At 37.5% G+C, this 19,785-nt stretch overlaps 1 protein-coding gene across 8 annotated transcripts in view; it reads left to right on the top strand.

The window, feature by feature from the left end:
• RAPGEF4 (Rap guanine nucleotide exchange factor 4) overlaps positions 1–19,785 on the top strand; it is a 256,826-nt gene that overhangs the window by 105,575 nt on the left and 131,466 nt on the right. For 2 of the 8 annotated variants that reach the window (XM_027866119.1, XM_027866118.1), the window contains exon 1: positions 2,232–2,342. The exons of 4 other annotated variants lie outside the window; for them this stretch is intronic. In XM_027866119.1, coding sequence (XP_027721920.1) covers positions 2,244–2,342 — 99 coding nt within the window. In that variant the 5' untranslated portion in view covers positions 2,232–2,243. Of the gene's footprint in view, positions 1–2,231; positions 2,343–2,447; positions 2,560–19,785 lie in introns of those variants that run through there. 2 more of the 8 variants (XM_027866123.1, XM_027866122.1) reach the window with 1 other exon arrangement.

Below are 19,785 nucleotides of genomic sequence, written 5' to 3'. Positions count from 1 at the left end.
AAGACTCACTGAGTTTAAGTGACTTGGCCAGGGTCATTTATGTCATGTCCGAGGTAGGATTTGAATTCAGATCTTCATGATTCCAAGCCCAGCATTCTAAGTATTGTATCACCTAGCTTTAAATACTATTGAGGGATAATACTGTATACAAAGTTTATGGGGCTGGCAACTTTTTATGGAGCCCATTTATGCCACTTAGCTGCCTAGTATGGTAGCTAGAGAGCTGTCCTCAGAGCCAGGAAAACATGATTTGCAGTTCTGCCTCTTACTGATACTGGGTTTGTGTCCCTGGGAAAGTCACTTAACATCTCAGTGTTCTAGACCAGAGGTGTCAAATACACTAGGACCAACCAGAACCAGAATAACATGTAATTGGGAAATACAATAAAACATAGATAATAATACATTTTAAAACTAAGTCAATATGCAGCTTCCAGGGACCTTTATGTATGGATTAGTGCCTTCCCAGCCACTCATCAATCCCCATTTCTCTCTGAATTGGACACCGTAAGTTGCAGAATAGGTACTGATTTACATAGGTAGAGGGAATTTCTTCAACCATAAGTTTTCTATAACTATGGACAAATTGGATCTTCTGTTGATCACAAGTCCTGTCCCCGGGTCGTACTTTTTGCCCCACTCTCCCAAGTTTATATTGAGTTTGGTAGAAATATCTTTCAAGATTAAGTCAATGGATGTGTAACTCACTAGATAAAATGAGACTTGGGGGGAAATTTTATTTTTGAGGTATAGGGTCACCTATTTTAGGACTTTTTAAGTTAGATTTTTCTTAATTTGCTATTTTCTATCACTTGAAAATGAGATGTTCTGGGGCATCGTTAGGTGGCGTAGCGGATAGAGCACCGGCCCTGGAGTCAGGAGGACCTGAGTTCAAATTTGGCCTCAGATACATAACACTCACTAGCTGTGTGACTCTGGGCAAGTCACTTAACCCCAATTGCCTCCAAAAAAAAAGAAAGAAAATTAGATGTTTTGTTGATTTTTTTTAAAGGAAATCAGTAATTTCTTTGAAAATGCCTTAATCTTAATTAAACTCCACTTGCAAAATGCTCCCATGGGATGGGAAAAAACTTTGACTTGGAACACAGTCACCAGCACTTCTCCTGAATATACAGACCCACACATTTCCTGATGCAGCTGGAGGCTGAGAGGTTTAACCTGAGGGAAGTGACAAGTCACCACAAGATTGAGGCAGGAGCCAGAACAGGAGTAGAAAAGAGTGTAGCTATCTAAAACTAGGCTTGAGCTTTGGGGAATGGAATCTTGTCATTTCTGATATCTTGCTTCCTCATCTTCTGACATAGTACTGACTTCCCCACCTGAATTTCTCCTTTCGCAGCCTATTTCCTATGTAGCTCCAAACCTTTGGATGTGGGGCTCTGAAGGGCCCTTTCTACTGACCCAGCCTGGTCTTTTGGTTTGCATTGGCTTCTGATTAAAATGCCATTCCTTTCCCCAGGTGGCTACTACCCATCTGTACTACCTATCCTCGGTCCTGCTGCTAATCTAATCACTGGCAGATGTTGGCCCTGGTATCACTAAGCACATATCCCAATATCTTAGTCCATGGTCATAGATTTAATCTAGGTTATTCAGTAGATAAAGCCCTGGAGCTGGAGACAAGAAAATATGAGTTTGAATCTAGCTTCAGATGCTTCTTAGCAGTGTGACCCTGGGTAATTCACTTAATTTCCATCTGCCTTTGTTTCCTCATTTGTAAAATGGGGATGATGATAGCACCTACCTCCCAGGGTGGTTGCGATGATGAAGTGAAATAATATTTATAAAGTATTTTGCAAACCTTAAAGAAATTTATAAATTCTAGTTATTGTTCTTGTTACTATTATTGTTAATTCTATAGGATGCGAATGATGCCAATTACATTGTTACAGACATAACAATTCATATATATTCATATTGCTGGAGACATGTGCTGGCAAATTCATAAGAATTCGTATTACTGGAGACGTGTGGTGGCAAAAGTAGGAGAAACACCAAACAAATACGATGATGTAATACCAAAGAATTCCGGAATGCAAACAAATGGTCAAGTACATTCAGAGCCTGCTGCTAGGATTTTGAAGGAGAGCCTGCTTATCATTCATGCGAAGATTAGCCCTAATAATTCTATTGGTCCAAGGTTGTGCGTGGTGTGTTGTGTAAATTTTCATTTTCTAAGTTAACCCATTAGAAAATGCAGAGATGCCTGCCTAAGCAATAGCATGGTTCTCCTTCTGGAAAATACCAGTGGCTTCATGTCTAAAGTGCTCAAGGACAACTCCAACTCTGGCGCCCCGGAGAAAATGTTTGTTCTGGCATTTGTGAGTTATGTAATTTCTGGGGGGTGGTAGTGCCCTTTATGATCTTTTTCTCATGTGGATTCCTGTCCCCTCCCCCCCACACACATTGCTCGTTCTACAAGCTGCAGGAAGTGGCTCTATCTTTAGCTCCTGAGTTGACTGTTGTGGATTGCTATGGTTGTGGAGGATATTGTCTTCCATCTAAATATTAAGGATAAGAGAGCTTTAGAGTTAAAAGGTAACTTTTTAAAAATCTAATTTTCTCAGTGATTGTTTGTTGTGAATTTGGCCTTGTTTGTTGCTTCTAAATATGTTGTAATTATTGTGAACTTAAAATAAGGACTTTTTTGAAGACCAACTTTTTTTGGTGAGATAGACAAGAATCTGAATCCTCCAATGTAGGGGGATATATTTGACAGGTAGTTTTTGCACACTCATATGAGTGATGTTTAATCTGCATTTCCTCCCAAGGTTGGTTTTCTTAATAAATTAAAACAAAAATAGAGTCTGGTAATGTATCCAAAATGTAAGTTTTGCTATTCAAGTTATTGCTATCCACAGTTCAACTAGAATTTCACAATGGTACTGTACAGGGTCTTTTTTTTAATTTATACAGTTTAAAAACAGTAACAACAACAAAACTAGAGTCTGGAATGGGGGAATAGGAAAGGTTCCAGTATGGTATAGTGGGAAAAAATACTGGCTCCAGAGGACCTGGGTTCAAAGATGACCTCTGACATTTATGTTTAAAGTTGCTGGTGTGACCTTGGTCATCCTGATTCTCAGTTTCCCCCTCTGTAAAATGAAGGGTTAGAACTAGATGACCTTTGTAGTCCCTTCCAGCTCTGCAACTATGGTTTTTTTAATCTCTCAGCATCAATTCCTAATTTTTTTTTAAAATGGGTATGGATCTGGTGTCCAGTTTGCTCAATTTAAACCCAGCTGCTCAGTATTTATTATAGCCATAGTTCATGAAAGGAAAATATTCTACTTTCCTTTTCTATTATAAAACACTGGACACAATTTTTTTGAAATCTCAAGAAAAAAACTATACTATTAAGCAATTTAAAAAAATATATTCCTAGCTCCATTCTCCACTCTCTGCCCCCCTCTCTTTTTTACCGCTGTCCTTCTAGCTGAGGAATGAATAATTCTCCCAGGAAAGACTGAGATATTATTGCTGATTTTAGAGTTATGAAAGAGTATATTTCTGTCTTCAGAAACATTTTTCTATAGTGACTTCTTTTTCTCAGTTGTTAGATTCAATTGATTACAAGTATAAAATATAGAGTATCACTTACTTTCAATGTATTTGCATCTTCCTTGTTCCTATTTTGAGAAATTGAGGCCAAACTACTTGTAAAGTAGGCTTTATTCAGGATTGAAGAATGCAGGGTTTCTTGGGTTGGTAAATTAATCCAATGATTACATCTTTTAATCCAGATTTAGTCTTTCCTAGTATCAGCTCTGCTATTTGAATGTCAGGAACTGCTGGAAGAAACCTTAAAGCATTATCTAGTCCATTTTACTACCTCTAGGGAAAACTACATTAAACTTATCCAAGGACGATAGCTATTTATCTTCATAAAAACTGCCCTAGAAGGAAACTCTAAAATCATGATATGTTCCAGTATTTCAGACTTCTGATCGGCAGTTCTTTTAAAATGTATAAACCTTTCTTATTGCAATTTCAACCTATTCCCTGTTGTCTTGTAGTCAAAGAATTGATCAAAGACACTCATAAAATATCTCTTCTGTGGCTTGAGGACTATTAAGATCCCCCCGAGTCTTCACTTTTGAGACGAAGTTCATTTTTTCCAAACTTTGTTCTATGATCTTTTATTTGAGCCCTTTAACTATTTTGACAGCCCTCTTATTCCAAAGCTGCATTCCAGTAAAGTATCAACTTATCCTAAATATGTAGGGAGAATTTGATCACAGGTCCTGTGAGCATCCCTAGTGTCAAGTCAAATAGAAACAGGGGTTATGTAACTTTACATAAGGATCCCTGCAAACTGCATACTGACTTAGTTTTAAAGTATAATAGCTTCTATGTTCTATTATATTTTTACTTATTTTATTAAATAATTCCCAATTACATTTTAATTTGTTTCAGGCAGGACTTGGAAATGTTTTAGGTCCCATGCAGCCAGCAGGCTGTGTGTCTGACAGTTCTGATCCAACACAGTTTATAAGTATTGATATCCTGCTTTCTTCTTTTAATTTTAAAATACAAAATTGTGATCACTCCAATTTGGTCTGCTATGACCTACAGCTCTCTTCCTGATTGAAAAAGTCAAAATTACTCTTTATTTTATTGTTCTCCCTTGCCTTTCACTACTAAGTTAATTACTTTGCACTATCCCTATTGACATATCCTTTTCCTCTACAAAGGCATTTCAAATTTCAGTCCAATTCTCTCAAAGTACTCATCACAACCCCCAGTGTTAAATTTGGTATTGTCATCTTTAATGAGTATGCTTTTTTCCCATCCAAGTCTTTAGTGTTTCTAAAGAGCTGTGAGTACTTCCTTCTAGGGACTCAAATCATAGCTCTTCCATACTCAGTGGCTATTTTCTTGAGTGGCTATTATTATACATATACATATATACGTACACATATATATGTAGATAAATACACAGATGTATACATATGTGTATATCACCTGTAACCTTCTGATAGTGAGTCTATTCAAACTTAGCTAGGATGGTCTTCATGTGACAGTTTGTCATGAGGTTTGGTATTCAAAGCCTTTCCATTCTGATAGTCTCACTGGCAAAGTCTTTGAGAACTCAAAAGGACCTCCAAACATTGTATGATAAGGACATTAATAGAACATGTTCAATCTAATAGCATGGGCCACTGGATCTAACCTTGTGGTACTTGTTTTATCATTACTGCATTTGTAGCTGTGGTAAGATGACCTTGGGTAAATCATTTCATTTTTATGGGCTTCAGTTTCCTCATCTATAAAATGAAGGGGTTTGACTCAAGGATGTCTAAGATCCCTTCTAGCTCTAAATTCATGATCCTGTGCTTCATCTGTGCATGGAAATGAAACTAAGGAATAGGTAATATAGAAATCTGGGTACAAATTTAGATATCTGTATTATATCTGTATTAGCTTTGAAAAGTACCTGTTGAGTCTTCATTTCTTTTCAAAGGAATGACTGGATTTTTGTTGGTATCATTAGCCCAATGCCTGGCACATTATTAAGCACACAGGGGCTTAATAAATTTTTATTGACTGATTAGGTGTGACTGTGGAAAATTGTGTCACCATCTATTGTCAGCATTTGTGTCTTCTTAGTACTGTTTTCATTTTCATTTAGGGGGGAAAATTGGCTTTTTTTTTTTTTACTGTTTAGAAGTTTGAGCTAGGGCAGGAGCTCTATCCTTACCTGAACTCTGTCTCTGCCTCATTATTTTCTAGAGGAGAGTTGCAGGTGAAGGTGAAAGTTGCTTAAAGATTATTTTTGTCTGTGCACACATGGGTGGGGTTTTGTGTGTGTACACACAAAGCTTTCTTGTGGCTTGGCTTTTAGACTAGCCAATGTTTTCTTTTTCTCTTTTTAGTTTGCCAACAACAGTCCTGGCATTCCACTGTGTAATCTAATGATTTTTATCACCCATTCTGTAGAGGCCTGAGTAATAGCTGAAACGTGCCTGGCAATCTGTGAAGTGTGCAGTATGTGGAAGGCAATGTGATGATAATGTGGCAATAGAATCATGTCAGACTAGGTCATGTTTATATGCTGGGAAACAAATCCTAGGCAAGGCAGTCTTTGATGTAAAAGAACATGTTCTTCAAGGGGTAGAAATAATCAAAATTATCCATTTGCATTTGTCTCATGATAATATCTATGACATTCTTTTATTCTATAAATGGGATTAACAGATGTTTGACAAATTTCTAGAAGTTTTCCCCTCATGGGGCCTAACTTCAAAGCTACTAAATTTAACTCAATAAATTAAGCTTTAATATATGCAAACCAAAATGTTCGGCCCCACTCAGAGATTAAAAATTGAATCAGTCCCTGTCCTCAAAGAGCTTATAGTCTACTGGAGGTATAGAAATGTTAACAACTAAGTATAATATAGAACAATTTGCCCAGTAACCTGAATCATGGAATAATGTGCTAAGAAGATTAAATGCTACCCCAACCCTCAATTATATCTTGCTACCCTTAGCACAGTAGGCTGTGGGAGACTACCTAGTCCAGGGACGGGGAACCTGTGGCCTTGAGGCCATATGTGACCTTCTAGGTCCTTGGGTGTGGCCATTTGACTGGGTCCAACTTTTACAGAACAAATCCTTTTATTGGCAGGGGATTTGTTCTTTGAAGTTTGGATTCAGTCAAAGGGCTGCACTTGAGGACCTAGAGGACCACATGTGACCTTGAGGCTGCTGGATCCCCACCCCTGATCTAGTCTAAACCCACCACTTCAGGACAGTTTTATAGCTTATGAAATCTCTTAGCTTGTTCTTTGGAATCAGATTTATCCTCGGAGCTGACAAGGGTAAACCTTAGAATAGTCCCCTTAGGACTTGATTCAACTCCCTCAGGATCATAGGATTTTAGAGGGTGAAGCAATATTAGAAATGGTCTAGTCCATGTTCTGTAAAGTTTGATTCAGTCAAAGGGCTGCACTTGAGGGCCACACGTGGCCTTGAGGTCACAGGTTCCCCACCCCTGGTCTAGTCCAACACCTCACTGTACAAATGGAGAAACGTGGGCCCAGGGAAATAGTAACTTACCAATATCACAGAGGTAGGAAGTCAGTCAACAAGTATTTATTAAGAACTTACTATGTCCTAGGCAGTGTGTTTAGTGCTAGGGATATAAAGAAAGGCAAAAGTATGATTCCTTCCTTCAAGGAGCTAACATTCTTCTGGAGGATACGACCTGCAAATATCTATATACAAATCAAATATGGAACGTAATTTCAGAGGGAAGGCAGTGATTGGGGAGGGGATAAAAAGGAGTGATTCAGGCCTCCTTCCGAGGTTGGGATTTGAGCTGATTTTTGAAGGAAGCCAGAGAAGTTAGGAGGCTATGGATCCCGGACCATGACCATGTCCTCCAAATACGGAGGACAGCCAATGCAAATTCACAGTTGAGAGATAGGGCTTCATGTGTGAAGAACATTTAGAAGGCCAGTGTTGCTATATTCCATACAGAAGGAAATCAAGTATAAGAAGCCTGGAAAGGTTAAAAGAAGTCAAGTTTTATTGTTGATTCTTTAAGTAATATAGGGAGCTACTGGAGTTTATTGAGTGTGTGTGTGGGGGGGGGTTGTGTGATGTGGTCAGACCTATATTTTATTTATCTATTTTTTCCAATTTTTTTAAACATCTTAATTCAAAGTTTTGAGTTCCAAATTCTATCTTTCCCTCCCTGCCAGACTTGCACTTTAGGAAATTCACTTTGGCAGCTAAGTGGAGAATGGATTGGAGTGGGGAGACCAATTAACAGGCTATTGTAATAGTCTAGGCAATGAAGCTTGAGTTCAGATTAAAGCATCCTTTTTTCACTTTCTTTATTTTTCTTGCTTTTTCTTGTTATAGTTTTTTGCAACATGACTAATATGGAAATATGTTTTGCATGACTTTACATGTATAATTGATATCATATTGCTTGCTTTCTCAAGGAGTGAGAGAGGGATAAGAGTGACAGAGAATTTGGAACTCAAAAAAAATTTTAATGTTAAAAATAAATAAATAAAAGTAATGAGCATCTGTCATGAGGCTATATGAATGGAGAGCAGAGCATATATAGGAGAGATGTTATGAAGGTAGAAATTACAAAATTTAGCAACAGATTGTATATGTAGTATAAATGTCACTGAGGAGCCAAGGTTCCAAGCCTGGATAGCTGGAAAGATAGTGGTACCTTCAATGATAATAGGAAAGCTGGGAAGAAGGAAGGGCTTGGGGGACATATTGAATTTGAGATACCTACAGGACATTCAATTGGAAGTCCTGTGATTCCAAATCGAGTGCTTTTCTCACAACCCCACTCCTGCCACAGACTTACAGGCAGTCATTCATGTTAATGTCTGATCAGTGTGACTAACTCAACAAAAAGCAAGAAATAAAAATCACTAAGTGCTTACCCAGTGCTCTAATTTGATAGTTTGGTCATAAACAATAGAAGGAAACCACACCCGAAACTTCCTTCAAAGTTCACAATAAAGATGAACTAGGTCTAATGGTCACTCTTGTCACTTCAAAGCAGTGCACAGAAAGAAAGAGCACGTCCAGGGCTGGCTGAAATGGAGAAGTGCAGGTGTTGGGCCAGCGGTACTCGGCATCGGACCTGGGTTTTTGTGTCTATTTTTATCAACCCTTCTTCAAATGTCAGAGAGTTATAGTGCCCAGACGTATGATGAAGGACTGCAAAACCTAAATTCAAGAGTTTTTTTTCCCAGAAGTTAAAAAAGTCCACTAAAAAGAAGGCAATATTCCATGTTTTAGCTTTATAATTTTTATGTTCATCTCCTTTTCCATACTTGTGATGGTTACGTGCACTCATAAAACACTTGGGCTCCCTCTGGTGGTCTCAAAGGCAACTTTACATTTCAAATATCAAAGCTAGGGCTTAACCATTGAAAGCCATCTTTGACCAGTCTTTAGTTACAGAATCTTAGAGTTGGAGGGGGCCTTAGAGACCATCCAGTCTAGCCTCATACCTGGACTGAACTCTCCTCTCCAATATTCCTAATATTCTCAATGATCCAGCTCAGTTTAGACACAGGACCTCACTGCAGCTGTTGAGTACTTTGACCTGGGAGAAGTGTTCCATAGCTGTGAAGGCATCTATAGCCTGATTTGTGGAAGGCCTATCACAAAAGCCAGTTTCATAAGTTCATAGACATGAATACTGAGGCTTATAGGCCAAAATGCAAGCCCTCATCACCTCAAGCCTACAGTCATGCAATAGTGCTGGTGGGTCTCCCTGCTACAGAAGTCTTCTATCCTCCACTCAGTTGCAAAATGATCTTCCTAAAGCACCAGTCTGACACCCCCCTTCCCCCAGTAAACTCCAGTGGCTCTCTGTTGCCTCCAGGATCAAAAATAAAATCTTCTGTTTGGCATTCAAAGCCCTTCATAACCTGCCTCCCTCCACCTTTCCAGTCTTCTTCTTATACATTATGCCACCTTCCCTCTACCTCCCCTCCTCCTCAGGTAACTCTGTGATCCAGTGACACTGGCCTCCTTGCTATTCATCAAACAAGACACTCCATCTCCTCATTGCATTTTTACTGGCTGTCCCCTGTGGCTGGAATGTTCTCCATTTTCATATCTGCATCCCGGCTTCTTTCATGTCCCAGTTAAAACCACCCCCTTCTATAGGGAGCCTTTCCCTACCACTTTAATTCTGTTACTTTCCTTCTGTTGATTATCTTCAATTTATCTTGTACATAGTTGTTTATGTATTGTCTTCCCCATGAAATCACAAGCTCCTTGAGGGCAGGGACTGCCATATAGTCCTTGTACTCCCAGCCCTTAGCACAGTACCTGGCACAGACTAGGCACTTTATAAATATTTATTGACTAGCTGAGTGAATAGTCAATTTAGTTAGTGGCTGAAATGGCCCTAAAGCCCAGATCTCTTGACTGTGAATCCAAGTTCAAGGACACGTTGAGGAAAGTCTAGGAATGGTGCTACTGGTCATTATACCAACATGACATACTGGCCAGTATGATTGGAACAAGTGACAGGTATAGACAGTTGGGACAGTACATGAATCTGGTCTTCAGAAGTAGAGGTAAATAAATGGCAGGACAGATAGTCATTGAGGCAGGAAGCCAACTTAGAAATTAGTGGAAGGAAAGGGAGAGAAAGCTATCCCTGATTACATCTTAAGAAAAAAGTGCTGGGAAATTTTGAAATCACTGAAATCAGCCCCAATGGGCTTTCTTATTATGACTTAGATCTCAGCTTGGATTGCTCTCTTTACCTCATTTATTCCCTCCAGACTTGTTCTGCTAATTACCTGACAAACCTCTGAGCCTCAGTTTTCCCATGGGAAAATTGTAAAATGAGAATGTTAATAACATTTATGGTACCTTTCTCAGAGGTTTGCTTTGAGGATCAAAAATGACAGACTGTAAAGTGTTTTGCAAGTCATAAAGTACTATCATCAATGTCAGATATCATTATTGTTGTTATTAGTTTTCATATAATCATTACTACTACCACACAGCTTGTATTATTACTGATATTTACTAATACTGCTACTACTAGATGACTATGACTATTGACTATATGACTACTATGACTGCTACTGCTGCCACTACTACTAGGTAGCTAGGTAGTATAATGTAGATGTAATGGATAAAGTGTAGGTATAACAATGGATAGGGTAAGTATAATGGATAAAATTCTGACTTGGATTCAGGAAGATCTGAGATCAAATCCTGCCTTAGACACTTCCAAGTTGTATGACCCAGAGTAAATAACTTAACTTCTCAGCCTCAGTTTCCTTATCTGTGAAATGGAGATAATAACGTTACAAGGTTGTTGTGAGGACTTAGTGGGATAACATATATAAAGAGCTTTGAAAATCTGAAAAGTGCTATGATTATCAGCTATTACTGCTTCTACTACTTAGGGTTGTGAAATATTTATTCCCCATTGAGTTCTATTTGTCTCTTTCCTTTTACTGCTCAACTCATCTCTGCCTGCTGTCTTTATTTCTTCTTCCCTTGTTTTCTTCTTGAACCTTTGAACCCTTCAGGCTTTCAGTCTGAATGGAAAAAAAAAACCCTTTCTTTAACATTACTAGTGTCATTTTTGCTGGCAAGTTGAGCGGCCTATTCTTTATCCTCAATTTCCTTTCACGTCTTAGAGTCTACATATTCTTATAGTGACAGTTATTAACACCCACCCTTCTTTCATATTTTTTTCTCCCAAATCCAGGTTTCCATAGCTGACTTCTCATATGAGCTCTAGTCTTATATCTCTAGTCACCTATTGAACATCTATTTGCCATCACCTGAAATTCAATATGTTTAAAACTGAACTCTTCTAAAAGAGCTGCCTCTCCCAACTTCTCCATGTTGGCCAGCAGCACTGCCATTATTTTGTGCATTCTGGGGACATGAGACACATACATATGAAAAGAAGATATGAAAATGGAGAACATCCCAATAACAGGTGGTAAATTCTTAAATGCCAATGAAGAGTCCCTGAAAAGAAATATTGTAGGAATTCAGATGAGGAGAAGATTATATAAGTGAAATGAGGGGATTGAATTAGATGACCTTGGAGGTCTCTCTGATCTCTAAATCTGTGATTCTATGATTCTGTAATTTCCATTTCAAGAAGTCAGGGAGGGTTTCATGGAATAATAGAGATGTGACTTGGGCCTAAAAGATGACTCAGATGTCAAAAGGCAGGGAGGAAATAGGAGGGCAGCTCAAGTTAGGGGGATGACAAGAGTGGAAGTGGGAAATTACAAATTGTTTTTCAGGAATAGTGAGAAGACTGATTTGATTAGAAGAGAACAATAGAGATAAGACCAGAAAACTATGTTGGAGTCAGATTATGATAAGTCATGAATGTTGTACTAAGCTGAGTTTGGACTTTATCTTGTATAAAATAGGGAGCCATTGAAGGTCTAATAGGTTCATTATTAAATGAACTTATATTACTAAATATACAGAAGGGATAAATTCATTATCCCTTTCTTTGGTACTGGCAAATTTCTTTGGTTGTAATGTTGAGTCAGAACTAGTATATTCATATCATGTCTAGTCAGTGACCTTGGATAATTTGAAATTCAGTTCTGACTTATTGTCTGTAGATTTGAAGTTTATCTCTGTCTAATATAATAGACCTCTATACCAGGATAGGTTTGAGGGTAAAAGATTGAAAATAGCAAAATAGAGCTGTTAGATGTCTTTTGGAGTATTACAAGCATGAGCTGATAGAATCCTGAACTATTGTGGCAGATATAGGAAATGAAGAAGGAATAGGTAGGAGAGCTACTTTGAATGGAGAAATAGGCAGGATGGGTGACTGACTAGAGTAAGGGAAATAGAAGACTCCAAAGTGACTAAAATGCCCAGCCCTGAGAGAATGTCTGTGAAAATGAAAAACAGGATGTGGAGCTAGATTGGGGAGGGAAAGACTGGTCAATTTTAAACATCTTGAGTTTGAAGTGATGACAGGATATCCAAATGGAAATTTTCATCATACAGCTGGAAATGTGGAACTGGAGCTTGAGGAAGAGGAGTAGGCTAGCCATTGATTTGGAAATCATCTGACTAAAAATGATAGTTGAAGCTGAGGGAATAAATTAATTTATCTAAGGGGAGACAATGTTGAGAGAGAAGCGTAGAAGGCCAAGCACAGAACCTGGATCATACAGATGTTATAAAATACATGTTTAAAATATATCTATGTGAACCCTTAACTTTCTAACATTACCTTTCTGTCTTTTTATCTTTACTCCAAATCGAAAAGACTCCAAAATAGGTTTTATGTCCTAGAAAGCTATTGCTTGTTGCTCCCTTATATCCATATTTTCTTAGTCTTTGCAATTCTTTTCTCTCATGGTTCCTTTCCACCATCTTCCATGTTTACAATACCTCTTCTACAGCTTAAAGTCTTAAAGAGTTGCCAGAAGAAGTGAGAGACTGAATGATTTGACCAGTGTAGACCCAGGTCTTCCTAAATTCAAGGCCAGTTCTCTGTCACCTATCCCACACTACCTCTCTACAAAGACAGATTTACTTCAGATTTCTTGTTTCATACTGAACTCAAACAAAATCTACTTCCTGAAACAACTTGCAGCTCAAGAAAGAATGGAAAAGTCTATTTTCCACTATAAAACAAAGCTAGAAAAAAACTGCACTCATATTATGATCCTCAAAGTCTTTTCCTGCTTGTTTACATCAGTTGAGAGAGAATTTTTTGTCAATTCAGTACAATGGCGTTGAGAGGCAGCATTGGTATAATGGAGAGGCATAATGTGTGACCATAGATAAGTCACTGAACTTGTCAGTGTCTCAGAAAACTAAAACATACAGATCACAGGGGAAAGGCCCTTTGATATTAGTGGAAGGAGGAAGGGAAGAAAACACACATATATCAACTACTACGTGCCAGGTACTAAGTCCTTTAAAAATATTATCTCATTTACTGAAAGGAATTATAGATGAAATTTCAGATCTAGATCAGAATGGGGTTGGTGTTTTTCTGTCATCTCTATCTTTAAAATGAACACTCATTTCTTCACAGCTCCCATGTTATTTCCTCAAAGACTCATGTGCAAAGGAAGAAGAGTATGGTTTGAATTAATGATGGCAAGAAATAGGAAATATTCTTCTAAATGGCTATACAAATTTAGGAACAGGGCTGGCTAAAATGCTTGCAAATTATTTTTAGCATGCCAATTATCTATGATATTTTTAGACATAGCAGGCTTTTGGGGGGGGGCATTTTACATATGGAGTCATGAACCTGGAAAGTTAAATCATATAGAGATTAATTTCTCTCATTTATACCAAAGACCTTTTTAATATTTGAGATTCTGCCATCTTCCCCTTCTCTTCTTCAATTTTTTTTTTTTAGGCAATTGGGGTTAAGTGACTTGCCCAGGGTCACACAGTTCTTCTTCAATTCTTATGTAGTATATATTGCCTTATAATTTGTAGCCATTCATTCTGTCATGCCTCCTAAAGATGAGTGAAACATATTCATTTTTCTTTGATCCTTTTGGATTTTATTAACATGGTAAATATTTAAAATGCTATCCATATTTGGCATCCAATCTAGAAAAACCTCCAGGCTGCACTCTTGACTTTCTCTATAATACCACAGAAACCTTTTAATACTAAACACTCACTTCACCCCTGGACATTTTGCACTGGAAATGCCCTCTACCCCTGCAACCCTCTCCCTCTGATTGGCTGGTTCCTCCTAGAACCTCCATTTTTAGACAGATGCCCAGACTAGCCATGTCTTCATTCCCTCCAGGCTACACTCCTGGTTCTCTAACCTTTTATTCTTTCCTCCTTTCTTCTTCCACTTTTCAGCTTTTTAAAAAAATGCATTAAAAAATTCTATACTCAGTAGAGTGCTCTTTGAGAGCAGGGACTATCTTTCTTTCTGCTTATATTTATGTCCACAATGCTTAGTACAATGCCTGGCACATAGTAAATACTTAATAAATGCTTGTTCACTTGACTTGAAGGAACAGTCTAGTTTAGTTTCATCATCTATGTCTATTGCACCATAGTAAGAATGCCATAGGTCATCACTTACAGCCAGCCCTGAACTTCTTTAGGCAATATGCTAATTCTAACTAATTGCTAACACACACACACACACTCTTCCAGTGTACAACTTTTTACAAAAGTCAAGGAGATAGAATTGAGACATTTAGTACTTCTTGAAAAAAGCAAAGCTAGCAACTTAAACCATGTAATGATTCACACCAATCTGTCTGAAAATTTGAATAAAGGAGCTATCAAAACTGTAGACAGAAATAGTTGCCTCTTTCTTCAACAGACATTATGATAGTTTGTCCCTAAAGGCTAACACTTAACTCCTGTCTTTCTTCCAAAATAGAAATGTTCCACAAATTCTAGTGTAGTCTCTGGTCAAAGATATATTCAAAAAGAGACATCATAACCTTTAAATTCTTTCCCTGCACAGTACTAGCAAATATTTAAGGCATTCCTAATCATTTTAAATGATTCATAATAAGCTGAAAACACTAAGATAGAAGTGTCAGATTTCTCAAGTATGCTTGAAATGCCTCCTACTCAAGTTTTAAGGGTTTATGACTTTTTAATTATTTATTCATTTTAAACAGTTTCTTTGAGCAGGAAATCTGCCACCATCAATCAGTGCAGACCTGTGGTTAAAAAAAAAGTAGAGCCAGAGAAAAAGTCAGTGGTGCATAATTTTAAAGCTAAAAATTAGGAAACTGATTTTTTTTGTATTCTATATTATACTTAACTAGGAGTGACTTGCTTAGAGTATTTCTTAAAATATATACTAAAGTGGTAGGTAAAAACATTCATATTTTACTGCAGGACTGTTAATTTTTGAATTTGTATGATCACTTACATTGATATTGTCATTTCTTTGCTTCAAACCCTCTCAGATACACGCTGGAGGCCAGAGATAGAATGCTTGCTCTTCAGGTCATTCAAAAGGCTATTTAAATTCAAAAGAATTTTATTCCTGATAATCTGGCTTTTACTTTCTGTTCTTTATAATGCCCAGATCTTGTTATATCTGCTGTTCCAGAAAACCTTCTCTCTCACTGCTCCCAAGCTGAACCCTCCATTGCAACAAGGCAAGTCTAGTCACTGGTTCTCTCTGTGTGGCTTGACTCATGCTATGTCCCCTACCAGGAATACCTTGTTCCTTCTTCTCTACCAATCCAAGTCTTGCCCATCTTCCCAGGTCCAAGTCAAATTCTAACCCATTCATTCAATAAATATTCATTAAGACCCTCTTGGCTATGTGAAAGTCAGCATGGCATAATAGAAAAACAACTTCAGAACTGGGACAGCCTGGGTTCAAGTCCTACCCTTAACATTCACAGTACATGGCACATAATTAAGCATTCATAAGTCTTTTGACCTCTCAGTACTCCAGACAGCTCTATAAGACTATAAATTGAAAAACATTTGCTCATCTACATTGGATGAGGAATTTCCTGATAAATCAAATGTCCAGGAAAAGAAAAAATGTGCTAAAAGCATTGTGCCAGACAATGAAGGAGTTTTAAAGATAAGGGGAAAAAATCCATCTCAAAGACTCCACAATCTAGTAAAGAAGACAGGACATATGTGCAAATAATAATACAAAGACAATGCATGACAATAGCTCACATGTATATGATTCTCAAAAGATTATACACTTTACATGTACGATATCGTTTATTGCTCATAATGACCCTGCAAAATAGGTGGTATTATATTTCAGTTGGAGAATCAGATAGAAGCCCCAAGAGGATACCCAGAGTCACATAGCTAGCAAGTGTCTGAGGTAGGATTCAAGCCCAAGATCATGTGATTCCAAGTCCAGGACTCTATCCATGTTAAGTGCATAACAGGGGTACAGCTACAGTGCTGGGAGGGAGTATCACCTCCCCTTGAAAACCTTCCTTGACTGTTCCGGGCAGCCGCAGCATCTTTCTCTTCTGAAATCATATAGCATTGTATGGTGTTAGAAAGCTAGACCTGGAGCCATGCTGCCCGGGGTTTGAATCCTACCTGTGTCGCCTACTAACTGTGTGGCCATGGTTGAGTCATGCTTAGTCATTCCTCATCTGTAAAATGGGATAATAATTACACCAATCTCATGGGTTGTCATAGAGCTCAAATGCCATCTTTGTAAAACACTTTATAAAGGTCAACTATTATTATTTGGCACCATTAATCATATACTGCTTTGCTTTGTTTTATTGTTTAATTTTTCAGCATGTAGAGTAGGATGAAGAGCCCTAGATTTGGACACCACAGATCTGAGTTTGATCTTGCCTCAAGTACTCACTGGCTGTGAATAAGTCACTTAACCTCTCAGCCTCAGTTTGTTCATCTATAGAATAGGAATACTAATATTTGCACTACAGGGTTGTAAGCAAAGTGCTTTTGTAAATCATAAAGTGCTATAAAAGTTATTACTATCATACTATTTTGTATCATATATCATCAATTTCCAGTGAGATTGTACATTCTTCAAAGGTAGAAACTTTTTATTTTTTTTGCTTTTTGCCATCTCCCAGTGTACCTAGTAGAGTTCTTTATACATAGTAGGTTGTAAGTAAATTTTTTTGTTGACTTGCGGTCAAAAAACTGAAATCTAATTTGATTTAACAAAAAAAATTAAAGCAAAACTAATGGTCAACTTTGATGTAGGCATTCCTTACAATAACATTCTAGGCTGATGCATTGTCTATTACACTCTAGCAATAATTCAAGAGTATATATGATTTAAAGTCCTTATATATCATCTAAATCTTTTGTGTTGCAATTTGAACTCAATCTTTCATGTTCCATAATGTAGTCAAATTTAACTCACTTCCCATCTTTCTTATAATATCAATGACAGGTAACATTTATGCAGGACTTTAAGGTTTGCAAAAGGCTTTATACGTATCATCTCATTTGATATTTTCTCTGACCCATTTCAACATCAGTTGAAAAAAATAAATATTTTTTATTAAATGAAAGATTCATTACTAAACCAAAAATTACCCCCCAACCCTTGTTAAACTTAAAGCATAATGTTCGTCATGTCCCCTACTTAATCTACACAGGCTCCTTGTTTTTGTCCAGATCCCTCAATGTATCCTCCACAATTTTCAATGATCATCTACTTTTTCAGTCTGTCTTTCCCACCATGCCCTAATTTAATGCTCTACCCCATTCAGATGATCTTTTCTAGAAACTTAATCAAGCTGCTTTCCTGTCTGGAATGCCCTCTGCCTAGCCCAATCTAATCCATCCTTCAAGGTCCAACTCAAGTTTCATTTCTTCATAAAGTCATCCTTCACTCTTCCAGCCCCACTAATACCCCTCTCTTCTGAAGATAGTTTGCACCACATAATTGTTTAACTACATACAATCTCCTGGTCATATGTATAACTTTTTGTCTCCAACCCATTGTAAACTTAGTAAGGGTAGACACTGACCATAAAACTTTATTTTAAACTTCTGTTTTCCCTATTGTATCTTACACGATGTTGAATATAGAAGCAGAATAAGTACATAGTAAGAGTTTATATGAAGTTTGACTCTCTCAGTCTCTTCCCAGCTCAAAACATTATCTAATTCAAAGTAACAATAAGAGTTCCCATGTATATATTACTTTAAGACTTTAAGTGCTTTATATGTATTATTTCACTGGATCCTCACAACAACAACCTCTGAGGTAAATCCTATTATTATTCCCTTGTTTAAAGGGTAAGTCATTTGCCCAGGGTCACACAGCTAGTAATTATCGAAGGGACATTTGAAGACAGTTTTTTTTTTTCTGATTCCGAATCCAGCATTCTGTTCACTACATTATGTTGCCTCTGGTACTTATACTAATTCTGCTTTTTTTTTTTTCTTTTTTTACAGTATCTCCATGATACCAATAGGTTTGGTGTCTGGGAAACATTTTAGTCATTCAGGCTATTCAATGTATTTCTAGAAGATGTTACATGGTAGCTGAGAAATAGAAAAATGACAGGAAAATAAGGCATCATTAGTTATGTTCTAGGCTTTTGTACCCTGGTGCCCTGCCTCAATGTTCTTTTTCCTTTTGACAGTTGTAGTGAAGTATCATTTTTGGTAACTGTTGACTCATTTTGTGCTAAAAGTGAAGACATTTATGGGTTGTTGTTGTTGTTTCTTAAGGATACATGGTATGCATTACAAAACACTTGCTTGGCTATGTTAAGATTATTCACATTCATATCCAGATCTGTCACTGCTCAACTTAGTGAGAGTGGAAATCCACCATATATCAGAACTATCTTGCACTTGACATTTCTATTCTACCCAAACTACTGGACTGTTGGCTTATCCCACCCAATTTTTTTTACTACCTGGTTGGTCATTTCCGATCCCTTTGGATCTAGTTTTTAAGTCAGGTGGTTCATCGATTGTCCGCCATTGTTTTGTGGGATCTGTCCAACGTTTCTTCATTTAATAAGCTGCCCTTCATATTCTGTTACTCCTGACCTGTGTGACTCTTAATTTGTCACACAGTTCTGCTGCAACTATTCACAATACTGTGCAACATTCTTTCCATTGCATGCTAGGTAAACAGAGGCTTCTACTTTTTGCTCTTCATTATAAATAAGCATCCTGATATGTTGAATATCTCTGACCTAATCTGTGGACATCTCATTGTCCAGCAACTTTTCACAACATAGACTCTTTTGTGATTATTGTTTTCTGGTCTGTTTCTCATCTAAGCTGCCATCTTGCTAAAGTTGGTAACCAAAATAAAGATATTCAAATACCTCATGCACTTCCAAACTTTTTATGAATTGTGCCTTGTGAGCATTGTCTGTTATGAATTTGTCTCTTTCAAGTGAGTTTCAAATTAAGCATCCTGGCTTTTCTTTGTTGGTCTTTTTTCAAAAAGTTAAACAAATGATAAATAGAAATTCATATATTGCTTTTACCCGCCCCCATCTTCTACCATCCCCAAGAGATTTGTATTTGAGATTACTCTTTACCTAGGCAAATATAGCAACCAATATCATTTAGAAAGGCAACTCTTCCAGATCTCTATTTCAGTGCCATAGCTACTGTGTGTATTTGTGTGTGTGTGTGTGTGTGTGTGTGTGTGTGTGTGTGTGTATTGAGGGGGGCAGGTAGAATGATTGGGGATGGCAGTGGGAGTTATGATGCTTCCATGAATTATGTTTGTAATGGGCCCTTCATTGATCTTCTAACTGTATAGCTATACATTTTGAATACATAGTTATTTCTGGA

Source organism: Vombatus ursinus, unplaced genomic scaffold (genome assembly GCF_900497805.2).
Source record: "Vombatus ursinus unplaced genomic scaffold, bare-nosed wombat genome assembly UNPS02014779.1, whole genome shotgun sequence".
Lineage (NCBI taxonomy): Eukaryota > Metazoa > Chordata > Mammalia > Diprotodontia > Vombatidae > Vombatus > Vombatus ursinus.
This window is presented reverse-complemented; position numbering and strand designations above follow the sequence as displayed.